The 23,222-nt window shown below is 46.0% G+C and overlaps 1 protein-coding gene across 1 annotated transcript in view; it reads left to right on the top strand.

Moving 5' to 3' along the window:
* angpt1 (angiopoietin 1) overlaps positions 1 to 23,222 on the top strand; it is a 60,369-nt gene that overhangs the window by 22,555 nt on the left and 14,592 nt on the right. The window contains exons 2-7 of the mRNA XM_030121200.1: positions 4,498 to 4,653; positions 5,260 to 5,381; positions 6,393 to 6,625; positions 13,959 to 14,086; positions 15,796 to 15,897; positions 19,788 to 19,954. Coding sequence (XP_029977060.1) covers positions 4,498 to 4,653; positions 5,260 to 5,381; positions 6,393 to 6,625; positions 13,959 to 14,086; positions 15,796 to 15,897; positions 19,788 to 19,954 — 908 coding nt within the window. The remainder of the gene's footprint in view (positions 1 to 4,497; positions 4,654 to 5,259; positions 5,382 to 6,392; positions 6,626 to 13,958; positions 14,087 to 15,795; positions 15,898 to 19,787; positions 19,955 to 23,222) is intronic.

Here is a 23,222-nt window from a genome sequence, read left to right on the forward strand (position 1 = left end):
CTCGGCAGCTCAGCAGATTCACCGTGATAAATCAGAGTACGTGGAGATCTCACACTGTGCTTACGTGACGTTTGCAGTGAAAACTCATTGGTTTTGGGTTTTAGTGTCAGAAAGACCGAGTCGGATTGTTATGACGGTGACCGTCAACTCTAGGACGTTTTCAAAAAGTTGCCTTCTCATCACCTCCGAGCACCGTTACCAATCACCCAAAACGCAACAAAACACAGCTGATCTGTTTGGGGTTGTTTGCAGAGTGTAGTTCCTTCAGTAACTCAGACCTTTTCCTGCAGTCTCCATCCTGCTACATCCATGCTCCGGACAGCCTGAAGTCCTCGCGATCAGCAGGCAGTAGCGCCTCATAAAGCGTCCTAACGGGCCCGTCTGCACTCGCCGAATGCCGCATCTCGCCAAACACAGCATCTTAAAGCTCGGCGTCTGTGTGTAAAGTGGCAGTTCGGGGAACATAAACTCCCACTTAGCAGACAGTGTTTTTGTGGAAACCAGAGGGTGGATTTAGCAGTTTCTGAAATAGAACGAGAGTACTATCACACCATCTGGAGTGAAAACTCACACAGCAAGCTGCATCTATTCCCTTTCTGACTTCCTGCCGGCTTGTGCGAGCAGAATTTAGGTTATCTTGAAAATTTGAGCTATGCGAGCTGAAATGAGGAACAGTAAAACACACGCTTGCTTACTTTAATACACTCAGGGGTTTTGCAGCCGTATCCTTATTTGGTGTGGTATGATCAGTAGCTTATAGTGGCTAATGTGTGTGGATGAAGTGGATAAACAGCGTAGAGCAGGCATTACTGAGTCAGGTGAGTTTTCTTTTTTTGTGTGTGTGTGTTACTGTTGCCAAAAGAGCCGATCGGCTTAAGTTTCAACCGAGTGAATAATAATAATGTGACTTTTAGTGAGTGTTCAGGAGATTATTTAAGTCTTACTGATAATATTCCCAAAGATGGATTCTGCAAAAGATGCAGTTAAGTTAAACTGCTCAACAGGATGGTATCAACAGGTACAACTTCACATTTTAGGATTAGATCTGAAGTGATGTTTTCATGACCTGCTCCACCACACAACTACATCTGCAGCTGCTTGTTCTCAGTTGTCTAATTGGCATTTGTAGAGTACGTCTTTCCCAAACCTTCTGTTTTCCTCTGAGCACCACTGTCGTAACGCTCAAATTAACACAACCAAAGTTGCCTGTTTTCACTTGAAAACATCGTTTTGGAAATGGAGCCTCAGTAATGAGAGGCAGTGGAGCTGATTACAGCCTCGGGTCTCACCTCGTGATTTTAAAACAGCTGAGTGAATTTGAAGAGGATTTGGTTCGCAGACGGGTGAGATTCCATGAAATGACTCTCCACAACATTACCGTTCTCATTACACAGTCGATGCTGACTTGCGTTTCAGCTCTGGTTTTGGAATCGAGTTAACAAAAGTTTTTGTTGGTCGTCAATAGCTGGAAAAGCAAAGTACTTAACCGGAGTCGAGGTTAAAGACCATCCAAATAAGCCTTCAGCTATATAAGCCTATTTTACCACTTCCCAGGCGGTGATACTAGATGATTGGGCGTGTTTGTGTAATCTCGCCTCTCCTTGGCCCTTTCCTTTTACGACCCAGCTCTGAGTCAGCCGCATTCCCAATGAGATGGACCGTGAAGTGATTGCAGGGCTTAAGTTTCTGTCGGCCGCCTGTCCCTCCCACACCTTTACTCTCAAGGTGACTCCAGCTGCTGGAACCCGCTCGCTGCCCTCGGACAGAGCGCTGTCTGGCTCCGCAGCTCCGCACAGCGAGGTTTTAAACCCTGACCTACATGAGTGTAAAAATAACCTCCACCTTCCACTGAGCTAAGAGATATCTGGAGGTAATGAGAGCAAGCTTTCCACACACAGCCCAACGCCGTGGCTCATTATCAGTCTGAGTGATCCATCATTACTTGATCTATGAGAATTCCAGACTCCCTGTTTTCTTTCCAATTCCTGAGGCTAGACCTTTGGAGGTTACATGCAAAGTGACACTTATATCGGCCTCATGTAGTTCACAGCCGGGGGAAGCTGTATTATGTCTGAAATCCGGCCCAAAAAAATGTTATATTTCACTTTAATATTGCAGCCAAGAAAAGGATATTACATTGAAAAGTTAATTGGACTTGGCAGACATGTGCGACGTGCTGAAACCGGGCCGTTCTCGCTGATGAGCAGAGGGATCCACCTCTGCTCCTGTCAGTCTGGGATTGATTGAAATCTCAATTGGATTGTTATGATTCAGTTATTCTTTGTGGAAGCTGGGAATATGGTTAGCTGCAAACCTCAACAAGATAAACATCGTCAAGGTTTCATTGTGCCAACACATACGTACGGATTGATGTTTGTGTTAATTCGAACAAACCCCGAAGCCGCCGGCCAAAACACACCCATAAACCAACATGCCATTGAACTGTAATTCAGCTTTCTTTGTCTTGTGGGGTAAAGTCGTTTACTGTGATAATGATTAGATCAAAATGCGAGTTGAGTGGACTCCAGTATGCAGCTGTCAGCAGGAGGCTGAGGTGGAGAGTGCTGAAAGGGGTAATGGTCCGATCGGACCGTTTAGAATATAAATTCATTTGAAATGAAGGCAACCATCAGAGGTTAATGAATAGTAAGTGCTTTCTTCACATTCCTTCTGCCAAGGACTTTATATGGTCTCCCACGTATAGTCTGTATGCATTTGGTGTGTGTTTTCACGAGGATGTCTCGATTCTTCATACTTAAATCACCTAATCCATTAAAATAAGAGTCAGAAGATGGTGTTTTTGTTTTTTAAACTCTGCTGCTCATCCCACGAATGAGGCACCAATTAAAATAACTAATCAGGCTTTTCAAGGGTAAAGGTTTCAAACTAGGAAGCATTGCAACAAGAGAGGAATGATAGACCAAACAAAGAGACGAGTCAGATGTTTCTGATTGAAATGATCAGAAAACAGATCTGGAAAAATACCCACTGCTTTTAAAGACACCAGCTTTCTGTGTCTCCTGTTGTTTGGCTTCACTGTAAAGAAACAATCTGAGATCAGAACATCAGAGCAGGGGTCCAGAAGTAGAAACACTGATCCATCCAATCTGATTCTGACACTGAAGACTTTAACTTCTGGTGTGGACGGCCTGAATAGATTTTTTTTTATTTTTTTTCCCCATCATATGATTAGATACACATAAAGACAGTAGATATCCATCTGGGAATGAGAGAGAGATGATAAATGATGAACGAGGCCCTCTCAGAGATCCCTGGACAGATGAAGAGTGGATATTATGCTGAGAGTTGATGCCTTACGTCTGCCCAGTTCTAGATCCCGTTAAACGATATGTGCTGATTGTTACATCCATCTTAATCCTTTGGACGTGGCTGATCCCAGAGGTCACAGGAGGTTGAAGAAGGTCCAAGCTGTCATTGTGTCAAACTCTGATTCCCAGCACATTTTTCTGTTTGAGCAACTGAAATGTTATTATTGGTAAACCTATACAGTCACAAAAAAAAGTGTAATGATCCTCTGCACAAACTTTTTGTGAACTAGGTTCTTTGTTATATTCTTTAGGAATGACTTCCTAAACTCTCTGGGTTCACACTCCATCTCAGGGTGTTTAGTTGTCCGGGTCCACTTCAGCTTCAAGTTTCAATCCTGCGTTTTGCCGATTTTTCACCAAAAAAGATGCATTCAGCTCTAATTTTGTCCACTGTGAGAACATGTATGAAATAACTCTGACTTCGTCATCACATTCATTAAATTACACAGTGCTTTGCTCGTTGTTCTATCAAAGACATTGTGACAGGAAGTGAGTTTGGTTTTTCATCAGTTCCGAGTGCAGTTTCTCCCCTACTGAGAAAGAATTAGCAGGAATTATTCAGCATGCTGGTACTTGGAAGAAAAACGATGACGTTGGAGTGCGGAGAAACGACGCGGACTGAGCGCAGCGGAGCTCAGATGTGAAACCGAACGGCTGCAATGTGAAAAGTCTCACTAACGACACATGTGACGCTGATTTGTCTTGGCTGACGTGTTCCCAAAAGATGGCTGTTACAGCCCGCTGATAAGCCAGGGAAGTACTTAGAAGACGTCTTTCACAGATCAAGTGGCTGAAAATGTCCCCGGTGTCTGACTGTTGAATGTGCTTGCAGCCAGATTAACAAGTCGACGCCTTGAACATCAGTTTTACGATCCGTTCATTCGTCTTCTGCACCACTTTATCCAGATTATAGAGTCACGGGGTGCTGGAGCTGCAGGTGAGGGCGTCTCTCATGGGGTTTTCACAGCGAGACACACTCACTTCTACATGTAGGGACAGTCTGAAGACACCAGTGGAGAGAAGGGTGAAAGAAGTCGTTCCTGATGAGCTCCAGATCTGTAGATCTCCATCTCCTCCATCCCAGGCTAACCACCCACATCTGGATGTGTCACTCGTCACTCAGCTCTGATAAAGACTTCTAGTAAAGGTTTCATCTGTTTCTTTCCAGATTGAGAACTACATCAAAGAGAGCATGAAGACCGAGATGGCTCAGCTGCAGCAGAGCGCCGTCCACAACCACACCGCCGCCATGTTGGAAATGGGAACCAACCTCCTCTCCCAAACGGCCGAGCAAACGCGGAAACTGACCGACGTGGAGACACAGGTAAGGGGGTCAGGAAGCGCCGAGCGTGCTCGTTCTTTCAAATCTCCTGCCTGTTTTTCCTTTTAACCAAACTGCTACACATAGAACGTCATGAAAACACTGAGAGAGAAGCGGCCAAAGACAACACTGATGCCATATAAAGGCTTATCTCTGCATTGATTTATTTGGCTTTAGGGTGAGACGGAGGCGGTTGAGTAGGAGGTGATGGAAAGTTGTAAAGTTAGTGCTGGGTAATTTTTTTGCAAAAAGCACTAAAGATGTTAACTGTTTGCAAAGTTAAAAAAAGGAAAAAAAGAAAAGATAATCATACCAGAGATGAATATCTCCTAAGTATTACCATGTGTTGGGTGAACACTTGACAAATGAAAACAAAGCTGATGGTTTATATGTGGCTCAAATGTGCAGGGTGCTTTCATTCTATTTATTTTTTCCTGCTGTGTGTAAAAAGCCTCAAATACAACATTTTTGGCTCTTTGGGGTTTAGATGTGCAAAAACTAGAAGTACGGCCAACATAAAGAACGTGGATGAGTCACAGTGGGTTTACTTTTTAAACGATCATTATTAGCATTGTGAAGTTGTTGAGTTTGAGCTTGTTGTCGCGGCAGGTTCTGAATCAAACGTCCAGACTGGAGATCCAGCTGCTGGAAAACTCTCTTTCCACCAACAAGTTGGAGAAACAGCTGCTGGTTCAGACCAATGAGATCAGCAAGCTGCACGACAAGAACAGGTACGTCACTGCTTTTCAGTCACGCCGGCCTCTGAAAGCCGCTCAGTCATTACAGAGACCAACAAACCCAATGAAACGCTTCGCTCCCAGCTCTCTGGCTGCCTCACCGACTTCCATAAACAGCGTTAATTCTCCCAAAGCCCCAGACTCGGGTCCTGCTGAAACAGCCGTTTCACACTGTGTCACTCGGGATCCGTTTTCCCGTCCGGGATCTTCCTCTTCGCAGTGATGAGTCTGCTGGGATCGTCTCAGATGATGGGCCGCTTAAAAGGGTTTGGCCCACATCGCTCATGACAGCTTCCTAATCATTTAGCAGGAAAACAGGGAATAGCGTTAAAAAGGAAAATCCCGGCTGACTCTGTTCTCAGTAAAGATTTCTGAGGGCCATTTCCCTGAGTTTCAGCAATTATGATATTATTCCGTCCTGGATGTGTCGTCTTGTCTTTTTCCGTCGTCGAACAGAGAGAGAAAACACATGGAGAGTTAATGAGCAGCTTATATCATCTTTCAGGTATTAGACTGTATAACGGCGCAGCTCAGACGCTCGCAGGGCTTATTCCTCTGCCTCCAGGCTGCACAGTGCATGAGGACATTTGTGTTTGTTCTTTTCTAGAAATGCATGGCAACTAAGTTCACAGACATCATGAGTTCGTCTCCGTCCACGTGGAAAGTTCCAGAGTTCATCTTTTTAAGTCACTCACCACAAAAAGACAATTTTTCCCCCTATTTAAATTGTAGTTATTCAGCGTGTCTGTCACTAAAAAGCGGCTTGTAAAGAATTTTATGAATTCTTCTTATTCATAAGGGAAAAGGAATGAAAGCAATAAGCATTTCATAATAACTAAATCACTCATAATATGCTAAGAAAAAATATAAAACAATTTCCAATCTTTTAAAGTCAAAGAAAAACAAACGTCATTCCAGAGGATTTGCCCTGCAGGAGAAGAGCAATTACCGTGTTGTGCTTCTTGCATAACGAACTCCCCTCGACCTCTGCGCCTCTGTCCTCAGCCTGCTGGAGCAGAAGATGCTGGACATGGAGCAGCGGCACCAGGAGGAGCTGGAGACGCTGAGGCAGGAGAAGGGCAGCCTGCAGACGCTGGTGGGGCGGCAGAGCGGCGTCATCCGGGAGCTGGAGGCGCAGCTGAGCCGCGCCACCGGCAACAGCACGGCGCTGCAGAGGCAGCAGCAGGAGATGATGGACACCGTGCACAACCTGCTCAACCTCTGCTCCAAGGACGGAGGTGAGCGAGCGAGCGCCGAACGCACGCCGAGCGCCGGCTCGCCGTGCCCTCCAGCACTCCAACACCTCGTCTCACACCAAGTGGTTTTTTTATGGTTGAACGCCAGATTCCTTTATGTCCCTCACATTATAAAATATAATCGTCTACAGGTGTTTGGATTTTTATAGGCGGTAAAATGCAGAACTTTACTGAAGCTGGTTAAAGGCCTTTCATTTACAGTGTGGTTGATCTTTACGCTGACGACACTCCGTTTTTATTTTATAAGGAATTTATGTTATTTATTCTGTTTCAAATGTGTCTCTGTCATGTTTTCTACATACTTAGATAAATACATCGACTTATTTCTTTCTAATCTTATCAATAATCCAAAGAAAAGCCGTCCCTTCATCGTAAGGTTCCAGGTTTGATTCCCCATTGCTTCCGATGATACCAGATTAAAAGACGTCCGAGCTCTGAACTCGGACTGGGAGCCAGGACATGAAAGACAACCTGCTCATGAAGAATAATGCGTGGCCTTTTTCTCACCTCATTTCAGTTTCTGGTTACACCGGATAGGTTGGCTGCAATGTGATGTTTCAAAAATAGCATTTGCTTGAAAGGTTGACTGTGTGCACAGTCGGCTGATCTGTCTCGAGGCTCAGCAAAGTGCTGGACGAATGGCGATGGAATTAGCTCCAACACCACAACTCTGTTACCTTCCCCTGTATCAGTGGCTCGCTTTTTATCTGAACATATTTACGACTCCCAGATGTTGAACTGCTGTGATTCGCTACACGTTTCTCCATGTGTTTAGCTGCTAACGGGGCCAACGAACTCTGGACGAGTGACTGATGGAGAAACAGGAGTGAAGTGTTTTTAGCTGAAGCTGATAGAGAACCTGCTGCGAAGCCAAGAGTTTGACACAGAAGCAAAAAGAAGTTGTAAAATGTCTTGTTTCAGGATTCTCATTGGTCGTCACTTTTAATGCGTTTGAAGTTAATTGGTTACTGTAGTGTGTGTGTGTGCGCGCGTGTGTGTGTGTGTGTTTGTGTGAGCCCCTCTGTCTGTCAGTGTTTGTTCTCTCATGTACTAGTGATCTGGGGTGTAGCCTGATTTCACCCGTGGTTCGCTGGGATTGGCTCCAGCCCCCTGCTACCTTCAACTGGTTGAAGAAGTATAGTTTATGGATCAGTGGATTGATGGTTAATTACTGCAGTTTAGCCAGAGGAGTAGGATCCGTGGCTTGGGAGCAAGATTTTATGGGCCGGTGTTTCAAACTCAGTGCATCAGAGCAGGTATCGTCAAGAATCTTTTTTTTTTCTCATTTCTTCCCTCTTCATTTTGCAATATCTTTTCTTCAGTTTTCAGCAAACACTGGTGTCTGCCGTGTCGAAATACATCCACCGAAAGTCAAAGGCGTGACCGTGCTCCTGCAGCGTTTTCAACTTTGCACCCCAAACACAAATCACGGCCATCCAGCGAGCTCCAGGTCGTCCGGGAGAGGGAAGGTTATGTTTATGCCTCCATGGAAAATACTTGTCAATCACCTGTTGGCTGATCTAAACATCGCGTACCCCCCGACTCGCCGTGACACTAACTCAAGAAGATCCACATCAACTTTTTTTGCCAGACCACAAGATGCAAAGCAAACCCCGGCTCCGGCTGGGTTTGAACCGGGAGGCGGCGGGTTGTTTTGGATCACTTCCTTCCTCTGGTCAGATGTCACGGCTACAGCAGTTTGGATTTTACAGTCGTTGCGCGCTCACGTGGAAACCACTCATCCTGCCCCATGCTGGGAGACACAGGGACGCACCGGCCAGCGAAGCCTGCATGACTGAGAGCAGCGTGAATAAAGCAACACGGTTCTTATTGTAACCCGACGTGTTCCTCTGGAAGGGCCGCGGCGCCTCTCGTAAAGCAGCATGGTGCGCAGCAATCGCGTTTCACGCTTTAATTTCATAAAGTCTCTGTGCACAGCTTCACTGAAGATGTCGACACGATTCTGCTGATGAAGTAAGAGGCTTATTCCATTCCTCCGGGTGCCCTCCTGCTCATATGAGGCTGGGGATTTCCCTTTTTGCCCCAAAGGTTGACCCGATGGTGATCCAGCCTTCCTGTCCGGTCAAACGCGGTGAACTCGTTCACCCCTCTCTCGGACGTTTGAACACCGACCCCCCCCCCCCCCCCCCCCCCCCCCCACCCCCCGCCTGATCCTCACATTTCACTCCCAATCGCGTTGGTCACAGGAGATTTGACCTGGATTTGTGTGTCGGGGGGATTCGTTGCAACCTCATTACCATTTGTGGGTTTCCTGCGGAGACGCCCGGAGACCCCACAGCGTTTCCCAGCAGACAGGAAGCGGCGGGGGCGCGACGGGATGTCAGAGTCATGAGTGGATAACTGCCGCGCATGATTAACACACGCCTTGTGTTTATCACGCTGCGGCCTTTTGTGGCATTAATGTAGCGTGCCATGAAGGTCACGGCCGGCCTCTCCTCGCACGTTTGTTTACGTTTGATTTGTGCGATTAGCAGGAGTCTTCTGAGAGCGACCGCTCTGTCTGGGATTTATTCCCATCTTAACATTTCTGGTGATTCATCTCTGAGTAAAGGCTTCTCTTGTCGTCCATATTTTGGCACCACGGTTGACGTTTTTAGTGCCGGTAAGGTGAGCGGACCCGGCTTCCACCGTTCCGCCGCCGCCGCCGCCCCCCCCCCCCCCCCCCCCCCACCGCCCCCCCCCCCCGGCCCGTGATCGGCGGCCGCGCTAACAGGAGGAGACGGAGCAGGAACGTGGCCGCCGCCGCCGCTCTGTGGTTGGTCCTTTCCTCCTGCACGGTGGTGTTGAAGGTTGAGGCAGGCTTGCAGGTCAAAGGTCGCCCCCCCCCTTTCCTCACCCCGGACCGTATAAGTCAAGCTGTTATAGCTCCTGAGGGAAGGCCTGTCCGAGGAGGTGGAGGAGGAGGAGGCAGCTCCGGCCGGCCATGTGACGCTCCCGCCGCTCCCGCCGCTCCCGCCGCTCCCGCTTCTCCCCTGCATCTATAACGAAGAAGCAGAGACGCTCTCAGCGTTCAGGGGAGGGCTTTTGCTTGTTTGAGTAACGGATCAGTGTTTTGATTCGAGGGGAGGGGCTCGCTCTCTGTGCCATCAAGTGGCGTCCGCTTGCAATGAGCTCTGTTTTGAAAGCTGAGCCTGAGCATTTCCTCCGAAGCACGCACTGGAATCACCTTTGACTTTGCTCTGGGGAAGGTGGTGAGTATTTCAAGAAGTTTTAACACTCCATAAATGTACTTTCCCCTCGGCTTTGATAAACGGCTTTATCTAAAATTCGATATCCCGGCGTGCAGAACGATATTCTGACGCTGCTGTTTACCTCGTGTTTAGCTTGCAGCCATTAAACAAACCTCATCAGTGTGTAATGAGCCACACACACTCTTACGAACAGTAATTGACCTCGGCTCTGGAGCGAATTTTAAAGAATCCTGGCTGCTAGCAATGATTTGGGTTTTACAGTTGTTCTATTATCCAACTAAATGAAAGATATTCATCATTTTTACTGCGGCTCACTCAGAGGCCGACGGCCTGTAATTACTTTAAGGGTCCACGCAAAGCCTGAAAACAAATGGCGTTTGCTGTCTGCGCTGCCCCAACATGAGGTTAAACCACTCCATTAGGCCATCCCAGCACCTTCGTCAAAGTGATTATTTTTATGCTTCAGTGGCTTTAAAAATGAGTTTGGTTTAGGTACAAACCACCTTCATGCCCCTCCTAAAAAAACAGCGTTACCGCCTCACTTATTCCAGAACTCATTTTTCATTTAATATGTTCCTGAGGTAAAAATGCACTGCAGTACTTTATGATGCTGTTTCATTTTCAGTCAACGCCAAGGGGAGCAACTGAAAACGCAACTTTTACAAAGCAGAACTGGGCGTTTCTTCCATTTCTGTGCAAACAGACAGCAGCTTCAAAAAGCGTGAAACTTTTCTCGTCAACACAAAAAGCTCTATGCATGAAAAAAAAAAAAAAAGATTTCTTTAATGTCAAACGATCTGCTTGGCTGTAATCACAAAGTGGTTTTGATTGTATTTGACTGCCTGTCCGTCTCTCTCATGGAGATGTTTTCTTTTCCAGACCCCTGGATTAGTATTTAATAACCTTAACCAACCAAGTTTGGTTGAAGTTATTGAGACAGCTTCATGATCTGCGAAGCTTTTAAAATGCGCTGAGCTTCAATTAAACTCTCCAGTTGAGCACGTTGATCTTAGTTTGAGGATAAAATTGTATAATTTCTAAGAATTTCCATATTAAATCTCACATGCAATCACTTTAACTGTCAGTGGCGCTCAGCGGGCTGATTATGGCCGCTCGGGAGCAGTGATGTCTGTGGAAGTCCATTTATTCTCTCCGCTTGGTTCTTGTACTTCGGGCTCGTTTGGCCACAGCGCTGATTTACGGAAACACCCAGGCCCTGCTGGTCTTTTCACATGAACCCCCTGCTGAATACTACTCCCCGATGGTCCACTAAATACTTTTCTGTAAATAAATATTGGGACATAAATAATATTTGCAGAACTGGGCAGCAAGCTGTTCAAGCGAGCCGCTCGTAGCATAAAGTCCATCAGCGAAACAAAAAAGGGAAAGAAAAAAGAAAGCCCTTCTTCCACCAAGGGAGCCCTCAAAGGCAATTGTGGAGTAATTATCCACTCTGTTAAAGATTGAACACCAGACCGTTCCCCTCTGACAGCGATCCTCCCCTCCTCTGAAATGCCCCCGCTGGCTGCCAGCTTGGGGTAAATTGCCGTCTGACGGCGCCGCCCTTTGTAGCGTTCGGGTCCGGACAGCCAAGGTCGGCTCTGTCAGCCCGTCACAGCGGGAGATTCTTGTCACTGACACTCAATACTTTGTCAAAATGCCGGGAGAGTCCACCCAGAAAAGTGAGGAGGAGGAGGAGGAGGAGGAGGGGAGGGGGGGCACAGCGGCCGCCGCTTTTCACTTTTCTCGACATCTTCTTTGACTCAACAATCCCAATAACAAAAACAAAGGAGAGAAAACCGAGAGGAGACACGGTGACAGAGACGAGCGGGTGGAAAAAAAGAAAAAAAAGCAAATCGGAAGGAATTTCCATGAGTATAACAAGGGCTCGGAAGGTAAATACAAACCACTTGTTATAACAGGAACTTGAAATTTATAGCTTGTAGTATTTTGTCCTTAGCCCCTTGCTTGGTTTCAAAATAGTGCCGCCATAATTATGTGCAGATGGAAATGGATGCAGCTGGTCTGTCAGAGTCGGAGGCCTCCTCTCAGAGTGCAAAATCCCCGAGTCAACAAACCACTTTGCAAATGACTTAGCGCTGCTCATTTTTTATCTGGCGCGGAGCGAGAGCGGGCCGATCGTTCAGATCCTCTGCAGCTACATGTCTTCAGCCGGGAATGAATTTGAGTCTGTCGCTTTATTGCGCCTTCATCAAACGGATGTTTACTGCTTCAGGAAGCTCGATGTACTTTACATGATCTGCTCATTCTTCAGCTGTCTTCCAAATGCAAGGTCACGGATTCACTCACGTTGCTCATGCATCAAAGCGTCTTTGAGCAAGACATTGAATCTCGTATCTCTCCCGGTGGAGGCTGAGCGTCGCGCACGGCGGCCGCCGTTTATCGTGTGTGTAAATGGTTGGACGTTACAGTGGATTTCACGTCTGTTTACTGGTTGCTTTCTGTCTCTGTCCTCTGAATCTGTCCACACACCAGCAGGAGCCGTTTGCAGCCTGGTCCTCCCAGAGGACTCTGGTGGTTCACGGACAGGAGGAGACCGATCGCTGTGTTCCATATCGGACATATCTCGTATCACAGAAGTGTTTCCCTGATCCTGTTTCTGATTCACGACAGACTGAAACGCTCCCCACCTGAGTTTGGACATCTTGTCAGAGCGAATCCTCACTTTTCCGGCTCGTGTTTTGACAGTCCGACCTCTTGTATAATAAAAGGTTCTGGAACCTTTGTGAACGCGACAGAGTTAAACCCTCCACCCCAAACTCTGGGAACACAAGGCTTCACTAACACTGGAGAGATTGTTGAGTAATTTTAGAAGGATACAAGGAATTTTTAGAGAAGAGTTAGGTAAATTTGTCTTCTTCCAGGAAAAAGAACAATCAAAGGCCTCTTGAGTGATTAATCGCAGCTTAACGGTAATACTGAGAAAGTCCCAAAGACGTCAAGCTGTGTTCAGCTAAATGGGTCAGATATCAATCTCTGGTTTGATTCTTGTGTCAAAAAAAGACACATAAACGTGTATTGAGAAAAGCTTCCCATTTATTCATGTGACCCATTCTGCGCCCGGTCAGAAACATATTTTCCTCCGCCTGTCGTAGTAAAGTGAACTCTGGTCAAGGTCCTCAGGCCGGAGGCTCGGATGATGGCAGATCACAAAAGTAGAACTTTCAGAAGGTTTTTTTTAGCTACCGTGCTATTTCTTGGATAATGCAGAAAGAGAAAAAGAACTGCGAGTTCAGCTGAGCAGATTTCTTGGACCAAAGATGAAAGGAAGTTTTGTCTCTGATTTGGTTTTCGACCCAGTTTGTTTTACTATTCAATATTTCATGAAGATACCGGTACCTGCCATCTGAAGTCAGGCAACTCAAAGAACTTCACATCTTTTAATCCATATGTTCAGAAAAGAATAGAAATCCTTTATTGCGATGGGGTTTCTATTGACTGGGACAGATGTTCAAACCACTGATAATAATTTCTAATTGAATAAACTGCAAGCATGCAGCTCTTTATCTGTAGTTGCTGCTGCTTTGAGATTGTATGACTTTACAGACCAGCAGAGGACAATGAGAGGATTCACTTACAATGTGAGTCAGTTAACGGACGATTTCCTGCTTGACGATGGTTTGCAGCAAACACAGAGTGTAGAGTTTGTGGTGTAAATTTGAGGTGAGAGCTCCGAACGGATGGATTTATTTATCATGTTTTGATTGGTTTGCTGCTGAAGGAGCTTGTAACACTATGCTGGGGAGATAAATGTATTCCCCGTGTGGGACAGGAGGAGGGACATGCAGAGCAGAGGGGGGGGTCATCCCCCCACCCTCCACATAGGAAACACTGGCACTGAGGCTGAGCCAGATAGAGACACTTTACACCTGTATCTTCCTCCTTTAACGTTTAACCACACGAACGTCAGCCTGTCCTGAGCTGCTCCACCGCGAAGCGTCTCCGTATCAGGCAGAGGTGTGAGCAACAGTGTTTCCCTGACAGGCGCAGCTGCGGCAGATAAAAACGTTCCAGCGTCGTCTGTGTGCTCCTCATTCAGCGCTGTGATACAGTAACCGCCTCCATGTTTTGTGTATCCACAGTTGTTCCAAACAGCACGAAGGTCGCGGAGGGTGAGGCCAGGTTCCGCGACTGTGCCGACCTGTTCCAGGCCGGCTTCCACAAGAACGGCGTCTACACCATCCAGATCAGCCCGCAGGAGACCAAAAAGGTGGGAAATCCCAACGCCGCTCGGCCGTAATACCAAAACAGCTCGGTTTTCATCGCTTCTCAGAAGTGCTTACACAGCGGATTTGCACGTTTCGCCGAGTTTCTTTGAGCTGGAGCGGAGCTCGGCTCTCGCCGCAGGAGCGACGCACCCTGAGCGGAGCCGCCGCCGATGAGTGCCAGTGATGAGTCCTCGCCGCTGCAGGAATATTAAAGGCCAAAAATACGTTTGGCAGCTTGGAGGAGGGAGGGGGGTGGGGGGGGTTTAGCCGGGAGGTGAAGTGTGAAACAGCGCAGGGCTGATCGGCATGGTGACAGTGGAGCGGGCGGGCGGCTGCGTTCACGTCTCCACCGCAGCCTATTGATTGATGGGAGCGATGATTTGTCAAGTTAGGAAGTCGGAAGAAGGTTTATGTGTGTGTGTGTGTGTGTGTGTGTGTGGGCTTCTCCTCTCCCCACTGAAGGACATCACTGCTCAAATAATCAGTCAGATATTAAAGTCAAACAGTCAAACATGCAACAGGAATATAATCTGACTCACGACAAGGACAAATCCCAAAACGCTTTGCACTTTGCACATTTTGGATGTTTGTTAGCAACTGTTAGGTCCCATTTACATGACAGTGCATCAACTGAAAGCACATAAATGGGGCCTAAGATTGCTAAATAACTCTGATTTTATAGCAAAACACTTGAATCTGAAGTGTTTACAGAATCCTATTCTGAGTTAAATCAGACAGATTTCACATGAACTTATTCATTATTGTAATGAGACTGCACATTGTCTCCTTTCACATTGTTTTCCCTTTTTTCCAAAACAAGATTTTTACACATTTTCCAACAGCGGTGAGTTTCTGTGTGCAGCCATTTTTTTTTTTAAAGGAGCCGTTTCTGACATCTGAGAAAGGTCCTTGAAGCACGCAGCAGCCTCTTTGTTGCACCATCAGCAAAAGATCTGAGTGGAAATCTGGCTGAAGTCTCTTTCTGCTCGGCTGAGGCTGAAAGTGTGGCGTGCAGGTCAGCGCTGTGTGTGTGTGTGTGTGTGTGTGTGTGTGTGTGTGTGTGTGTGTGTGTGTGTGTGTGTGTGTGTGTGTGCAGGCCCTCTCTGTTCATGTACGGTATGAGTGATGAGGCGGTCTCGGGGATGAGGGTCCTGTCAGGGCTGCTTCTTTAATCATACCCAGGCCGCGGTGGTGTGTGTTCAGCTGCGTGGGCCGGCCGGGGTGAGGGACCCTCTCGGCCCCGCCCCGGGGTCTCCTCCTCTAAACAGAGCGCCGAGAGAGCGCCGCGGCTGCATTATCAGCTTACACACAGTGAGGTCCAAGGTTAAGGGCCACATTACACCCAGGTGTCTGCTGGTATGTGTCCGGGCCGGACCTCCGCTTTGATCCTGCAGGAACCGGGAACATCTCCGGGGACTGGCCGAGGGATAAGGAGACCCTGATTAAGTTGGAGGAGAACGCAGATACGTCGCATTCCCAGAGATGATTCATCATGAAAGCCGGGAAAAGGAGTGTCTGAAAGCAAATAATGACCCTTCATTGTTTTCTAATGCCGCTGAGAGTCACGCTGAATGTCGAATTCATCAGCTCGCCAGTTAAATTACATTCTCTGAATATGTAAAGACCTCAGGGTGCTATCAGTGTTTCATTACCTTTGGACATATGTCTTTTTTCCCACGCTCCGTCTTCATTATTTGGTTCTGATGCGTAGGTGTACTGCAACATGGAAACGGCCGGCGGGGGATGGACCGTCATCCAGCGCAGGGAAGACGGCAGCGTGGATTTCCAGAGGACGTGGAAGGAGTACAAGATGGTGAGACATGGCAGACAGACACACGCCAGATGTTTACATTTCACAAAATCTTTTGGAGAGTGAGAAATGACATTAAATAGTTTCGAAAAAGGGGTGTCAAACATCAGGCCTGTGGGCCGAAACCAGTCCGCAAGAGGCTCCAATCAAACACCAAGACAATGCATTTTTCCATCAGTCGTATTTGGTTAAAGAGTTAACAGCACTGCTGGGTTTCCAACCGGTTCATGGACCAGTATGGGACCCAGGTCATCTGAAATGACAGGAATTTTATTTTTCGTTACTCGTCAGGCTCTGTTAGTTTAGAAGTGTCACGCCCACGCCCCACTGCCAGACCCGGACGAAGCTGGGATATTTTCCCATGAACAGGCTAAATTTCACCAAAACGAATGCCACTGGAGAGCTCCTCTGAAAGCCGAGCTGAACTTCACAGAGAATACCAAGAGGCTGACATAAATGACAGGTTCATCACATCAGGTCATTCCCATGCTCCACACTCACCGGACAACAAACTGGATCATACAAAGTGACTGGATCGCTAACGAAGCTATGAAAACCACTCAACTATTTTGCTACTTGGAGACCAAAAGTCCTGCAATAAGACACACATTCTCTTGGATTTTTGGGGAGGAAAAAACCTAAAACAAATACAAGGATGCTCTGGCTTCTGTGTGTCAAAACAATCAATTATTAAGTTGTTTCTTCAGATGTCTGTCATTCAATTCAAAAAACCAAGGAGTCATCAGCATAGAGGAGTTCCACAGGGACTCTTTCCTGTAACGTTTCACCTTCGCAGCGGACGTTATCAGCTCTGGAGATCACCCACGAAATGTTGTTTAAGAGGGAAAGAAACAGACTTTCGAATCCCATCAGATTTATCGTCAACAAAAAAATATTCCAGCCAAACCATTTTTTAAAACTCTGATGCAGAGTTTACATCCATGGAAGAAAAGACGGTGATTTAAGTTCTCCAGCGTGACATTGAGTGAAAACACACTCCTCCCCATCCATTAAGCATCAATTACGAAACTCTGCCATGAACAAAACATCCTGTTGCAAAAAATACACTTTCACAGCGGGATTATGACAAATCCTGAGCACATTCTGGCTTCAGCTCCACGTGTTGAAAACAAAGAGGAAGCATCCAAAAGCATTTGGAGCACTTTGGCCAGATGTCATCCCTCCTCGTATTGTTCCTCTCGAGGCCTTCGCCGCTCTTTAGCCGAGACTTCAGTGACTCCGTGTTATTCTTGCTCTTCTCCAACAGGAAATGACTACCTAAACCGAGAAACAGGCCCGTTGTTTAGTCTCCGCAGTCTCATGCCAGGTGTTTCATATGTTTGTCATCAAGGAGAAATCGAGGTGCATTTGCATCGAGGGTGTTAACGTTTCCAAGCGGGCCTGTGTTTACATTGTAAATTGGATTTATTATTTCTGGCAGCTGCGTCTGTGGCGTTTGCTGTGAAAGGCGGCTGCGTATACCTTCCGCTCGCCGTCCGCTCAGTCCGCTCCCTCCAGAAATCCACTCGGGTTGAATCTCGGCTCTCACTTCGTCTCCGTATCTCGATATATCAGTGGATGGAAAAGGAATTCAAAGGCATCGGAGGCCAAAGAACTCCCACAGCGCTCTTTGTCACATACTTGAAACTAAAAAAGCTTCATTTGTTACGTGTGTACATTAATGAGGACGCTTTATATCAGATTTTACAGAAAGATTCAAGCAGATACTTTGGAGAAAACTCAATATAAACATGGAAACCAGCTTTTAGGAGCAGTTAAACATTCCTGTGGTCAAAGTGAAATGTGTAAGTTTTGAGGTAAAGAAAGGTGAAGTGAACAGATGCAACAGTGAGGCAGATGTGGAAGCAGGTTTTTACACACACACACACACACACACACACACACACACACACACACACACACACAGCCTAGCGTTATTAATAGTCTCCTTGAAAAGCGCGGAATGATTGATAGAATTTTATTGTGTTGTTAAATTTCTGGTTGCCGTTCCTCCGGGTCTCGGACTCACAAGCTGAGCTGACTTTAGGGAAAACGTAAATCTTTCAGACGAAACCGGTTTCTTCATGGGACCGCGTAGGAAATGCTGACAACAGTCATGTAAGCATATTAAACTGTGATCCTGAAACCATTTTTGGAAAAACTTTATGGAGCGGCCACACACTTTTTCTCACAATAATCGCTCGGCCACTTTTAGCGCGTTAGCATCACTTTACGTAAATAAAGAGCTCATGTTAGCGGGAACAGAACAGAGATGATGAGATAGTTTAAAGTCATTTTAATTATGATTTTGAAATGCGTCATGACCGCTGTGTGCGATGAAAAATGTTGCAATTGTTAACTAAATGTAATAAACATCTCAAGTGGTTAGCTGACAGAAATAAATTGTGAAACATTTTAGGAATAAAATCAAGTATAATCAGTTGGAATAGATGTTAAAGAGCAATAGAAAACAAAATCAATCAAAAATGGAAAGCTGGATCAATAAACTGTGGTCTGCTGTAAAGTACAAAAAATGACTGACTCACAAAACTATTTGAGTTTCCAAAAAAAGAATAATTATATAACTATTTTTTCTTTAAATACCCAAATTAATAAGTATAATAACAGAGAAAATAATCATCTAACAGCAACTGAAAAAAAAAATCATTAGTTGTATGTAAGGAATACATTTAAAGGACTTGAGATTAAATCTACAGTTAAATGATTTATAAAAGGTTAAAGGTTGACAAAGACCAGATATAACTGCTGACAGCGGTCAAATAGAGTGGAAGAGTTTGGCAGCTCCAACAGACAAACATCAAACTGAGAGAACAAAATGAACTGGACTGTGAAGTGGGAACCTGTCAGGAGAGCTGGACCCGGAGCGTTTCGCCGGCGTTCCCGGCAGGCGGGCGAGCTTCAGCAGAAAGCTTAAAAAGGACCAAATCTCTTTTCTCTTCCACCCACTCAGCAGGACGTTGCTCAAGTCCGAGGAATGCCCCATATTTACTTTCCCCCCCCCACTCCATCCTCACCCCACCCATCCACTCCCCCTCCCCCCGGTTTCCATTCTGTCCTGTCAAAGCTGTAAAGTCATCCAACCTCGTGGCTCTCTGCCGTCCGCTGTCAGTTTTCCTGCGATCAAATACAAACTGCTCAAGTGGTTTAACGGAGCGTCTGTTCGTGCACTAGACAGAAACCTTTAAGAAACAATCACTTAAACATGAGTGACTTCAGTGACAGAACTTCTGTTGAAGCAGGTAACTCTCGCTTTTATCAACAGCTTGATTTCATAACTTCTTCACGTCTTCCAAAGTCACCGCACGGCATTAATCATTAATGTTTATAGCATATTGTTCTCAGTGCAGAAACTAACCAGTAGAACCACAACATGAAAACTTCCTCATTTTCAGCGTTTTGTCCATTTCAGTGGGAAAAGGCATCATTTTCAAAATGGTGCCGAGTAAACACGAGACTCCTGTGAAACGAAAATCCAAAAATGATTCTTTTTCACTTGAAAGAAGGGGGAAAATGTACTTAATTATTATTTCACTTAATCAGACCACTACAGGTTTATTTTGTCCTTTTTGCTTTGACTGCGGTGCATCTGACTTGATTTAAGACATGATAAAAAGGATTAAATATGTCTGCTGTGATGCTATTTGAAAAACATGTTAAAATGCATGATTTCAGTGACTTTTGGTCAATTTCGCACTATGAAATGGATTTTAAGTCATATAGCCTTATTTGGCATAAGGTACAAATGTTAAAAACTAATTATCAGTATTTTCAATATAGTTACATTTTTTTCTAATAGACGGAACAAAGAGGAAACGTATTGTTTCTCCAGTCTAGAGGTTCCTGATTGTGGCTTTCGGCCTCCTCTTCTGCAGGGTTTCGGGAGTGTTTCCGCCGAGCACTGGCTGGGAAACGAGTATGTTTACCAGCTGACCAGCCAGCGGCAGTACGCCCTCCGAGTGGAGCTGACCGACTGGGACGGACACCAGGCCTTCTCGCTCTACGACCGCTTCCAAATCGGCAGCGAGAAGCAGAACTACAGGTGAGTGGGCTCTGCTCCAGCTGCTGATTGTTTTCTCAGACCCGGAAACAGAACCCCCGGGGAAAAATGTCTGTACAATAGAGCTTTTCATACTGATATTGCTTGTTAAAGCAGCACAACTCTGGGTGGAGAGGAGGAAAACTCTGGTGGCCACAGAACAGAAGGTAGAAACACAAAACAAATCTCAGATATAGAAACTATAACGTCGTCGGCGTAAGTGTTTGTAGTTATCACAAAACTCAATATCATCAAAATAAAATCCTGCGGACTGTCAGAGTGGCATGGTTAAGAGGTGGTTTTGACTTTGGCCTCACAGTGAGAGGACCAGAGATCGAGTCCTTGAAGGGTCACAAAATCAGTTTTACATGTGCTTCATGGACATTTCACAGGGAAACAGCCTTGGCTCCTATTTGAAGATAATCTTTCAGGCAGTAATGCGAGGTAATGTAATGAGGGTGTCCAGATTATAATCCGTGGCCAAACTGTGGTCCGTGATTTAGTTTTAGATCTCACTCATAATGAGGATTGGGTAGTGTTGATCATTTTCAGGAATGAAAAAAATACCCCGAGATTTCCTACCTCACAGCTTCTTGGTCTGAATATTTTCAGTGAAATAGTTCTGGAAAAGTGGGATCATCTTATATTCAGAGTTCGGTCTCATTGTCAGAGTTGTCCTACTTTTTGGGCCAATCAGGTAATTCATGACCAGAACACACTCTTCAGTCATCAGTCTACATGGATTCCATGTTTTCCACCTGAGAATTCATTCAGTGGATTCATATTTGATATCTTGATAAAAATGCGGCAATTTATCCAAAAGTTGTCCAAATACTGAAAGCAGCAGAATCTTCAATCCAAACACAGCAGTGAGAGTAAAGACGGCGAGAAGATGTTCCGTCCTCGTGATGATTATAATTTGTGGTCTGGTGGAGCGCAGTGAGTCGTGGACAGTCGATGTCACGCTGGAGCCACCACATGATTTATTTCTGGGCTGCTTTCAAGGATGGCAAAAGTCGAGAGTATAGAAACTTCTCCAGTTACTGCTGCGCCACACTGACAGCAACCAAACGCAATGGATCCTGGACGTCACTCCGGTTCAACACGGTGCAGAGAAGCTTGTATCCAAGTCTGTGGAAGCCTGAAGTCAAGTTTTGGCAAAGTTCAGACCTGGACACACAATCTCTGCAATTCTGTGCGTCAAGTGGAAGAAAACTGATTTAAAGCATGAAAACACAGTCACACCCGGTTTATGTATGTCAGTCCTTGTGGTCTGAAAGCTGATTTCTATATGTTCCATTAGATAGCCATGAAATAAAGGACTGGAAATGTGGCTAAAACAACATTGTGAAGACAAATGTGTGGTCTGCCGCCAAGACTTTCTGCCGGATCGTTGCATATCAGGAGCATTTAAAAATGCATGGATTTCAACTGTGAAAGATGTTTCAGAAAGTAGGGGAAGGAATGGTGCTTCAATGGAAAGACAAAGTGTCTGAAAGTGTGAGGATTGTGAATGTTTGTAGTCACCGTGAGCTTTCCAGACACTCCTGTCATGTCTGTCTGTTACGTAAGTGTGGTTGAAGTTTGTCTCAGAGAGAATTCCTTCCGAGGCCGACGTACTGCGAGTCACCGTCTCCTCGCTGAAGGCCCTCCGGCTTTGTCCGGGTGTGTGTTGCTGGGCAGAGGTGTCTGCTTTCTTTCTTGGGGGTTAATGATAACAGGCTTCAAGCGTTGTCAGATGCTCCGACCCCTCAGATGTGGATAAACGACGGCAGAATTCCCCGGACTTCTAAGCAATCGCCGGCTTCAGAGGCCAAAACGGTCCGGCGTCTCCAGTCCTTTCACTGCCGCCCTGCTCTGATAAGAGGTCCCCTCCGTTGCGAAACATCTTGCGTTCAGATCTGTGGCCGGAGAGCCGTTACCTCAGCTCCTCCAGAAACAAAGGTTTGGTGTGTTCGTCCGCAGCAGTCCCGCAGGCTTTTTGCCATATCTAACTTTCAAAGCTGTCTCGTGATGACAGGCGTTTCGCTTTACGAGCTTTCCGTCCTGAAGAGCCGGTACCTGGAGGTCTCTGCGGCGTTCTCCAAGGGCCCGGAGAATGGATTTCAGCCGTGCGGAAGGCATCCAGTTGTTTCTTTGTTTTGAGCTGAACGCAGAGTGGAGGTTTAGTGTGACCACAGCGCCAGAGCTCGTCTTACCGCCATGCTTTTCCTTCTGATTCCAGCTGAAGTGCGCGAGCTCGGCGCTCGTCAACACCGCATGCACTGCAGGTTTGGTCAGACATCTCAATGAAGGCAGTTTCTCAAGATGTTCACAACTTGAGCTTTTCTAAACTACAGCAACCACAAATTCTTCACCTCTTTTTCCCCTTTCACATTTTGGCATCAGTTCTTACGTTTTGAACTCTTTTTCCTCTAAAGCCTGTGAAATCAGTCCCCTCCTGGAACATTAAATGACTTTATATTCTTAGAATCTGTGAATTCCCTTCTTTCATTTGTTTCATATTTGTTGGATCATGCATGAAATCGCTTCTCAAGAATGACTCTGCAATGAGATTTGTACCAGCTTTTCCTTGTTTGTTGAATTTGTAGCGTGAGAATTAATTTGCTGTGTTACATCAGGCTACTTTAGCGTGATCCCCGTATTGTTTTGTGTTATTTTTCATTTACCTCCTTGTTTTTAAAGGCCTAACGTCCTAAACTTGGCCTGCAGTTTCATTGTGATTGTGTCCAAGCCCTTTTCAGATACTGACTTCTAAAAATACATTTGTTTTTTGAAAAATAGTTGTGGTTTGCTCCTCTGAGATATTGGCCAAAACACACCAGATATCCAGACGCTCACACAAACCAGAGTGCTCCAGTGTTTGGTTGGTGCCGTTTTGGCACCGAACCTGTTTTAAAATGTCAAACAGATTGTGACAAATTGTCCACATTGCAGTCATAGTTTTGAAGAGATAGCTGGGAGTGTTGGCTTTGTATGATCTCCTGTCATCTGCGTCGGTTTGCTGGAAAACAGTCTGCGTCACTGCGACACAAACATTTGTCCCTCGTACTCTCTGCTAGAAAACACACACACAGAATGAAAAATCAAACAGCAAGACAAACAGACGGCCACCGAAACCATGTAAGCCCAATAATGCACACAGCTCCCCATTTTTCATAAACAATAAGTGAGCGTTACCAGCCAGGAAATGTTTGTCTCGCTGCCAGCTCCTCGGTTTCATCTGCTGTGAAACAGAAATAACTCAACGGACTGAGAAGGAGGGAGGTGT

The sequence above is a fragment of the Salarias fasciatus genome, chromosome 22 (assembly GCF_902148845.1).
Source record: "Salarias fasciatus chromosome 22, fSalaFa1.1, whole genome shotgun sequence".
Lineage (NCBI taxonomy): Eukaryota > Metazoa > Chordata > Actinopteri > Blenniiformes > Blenniidae > Salarias > Salarias fasciatus.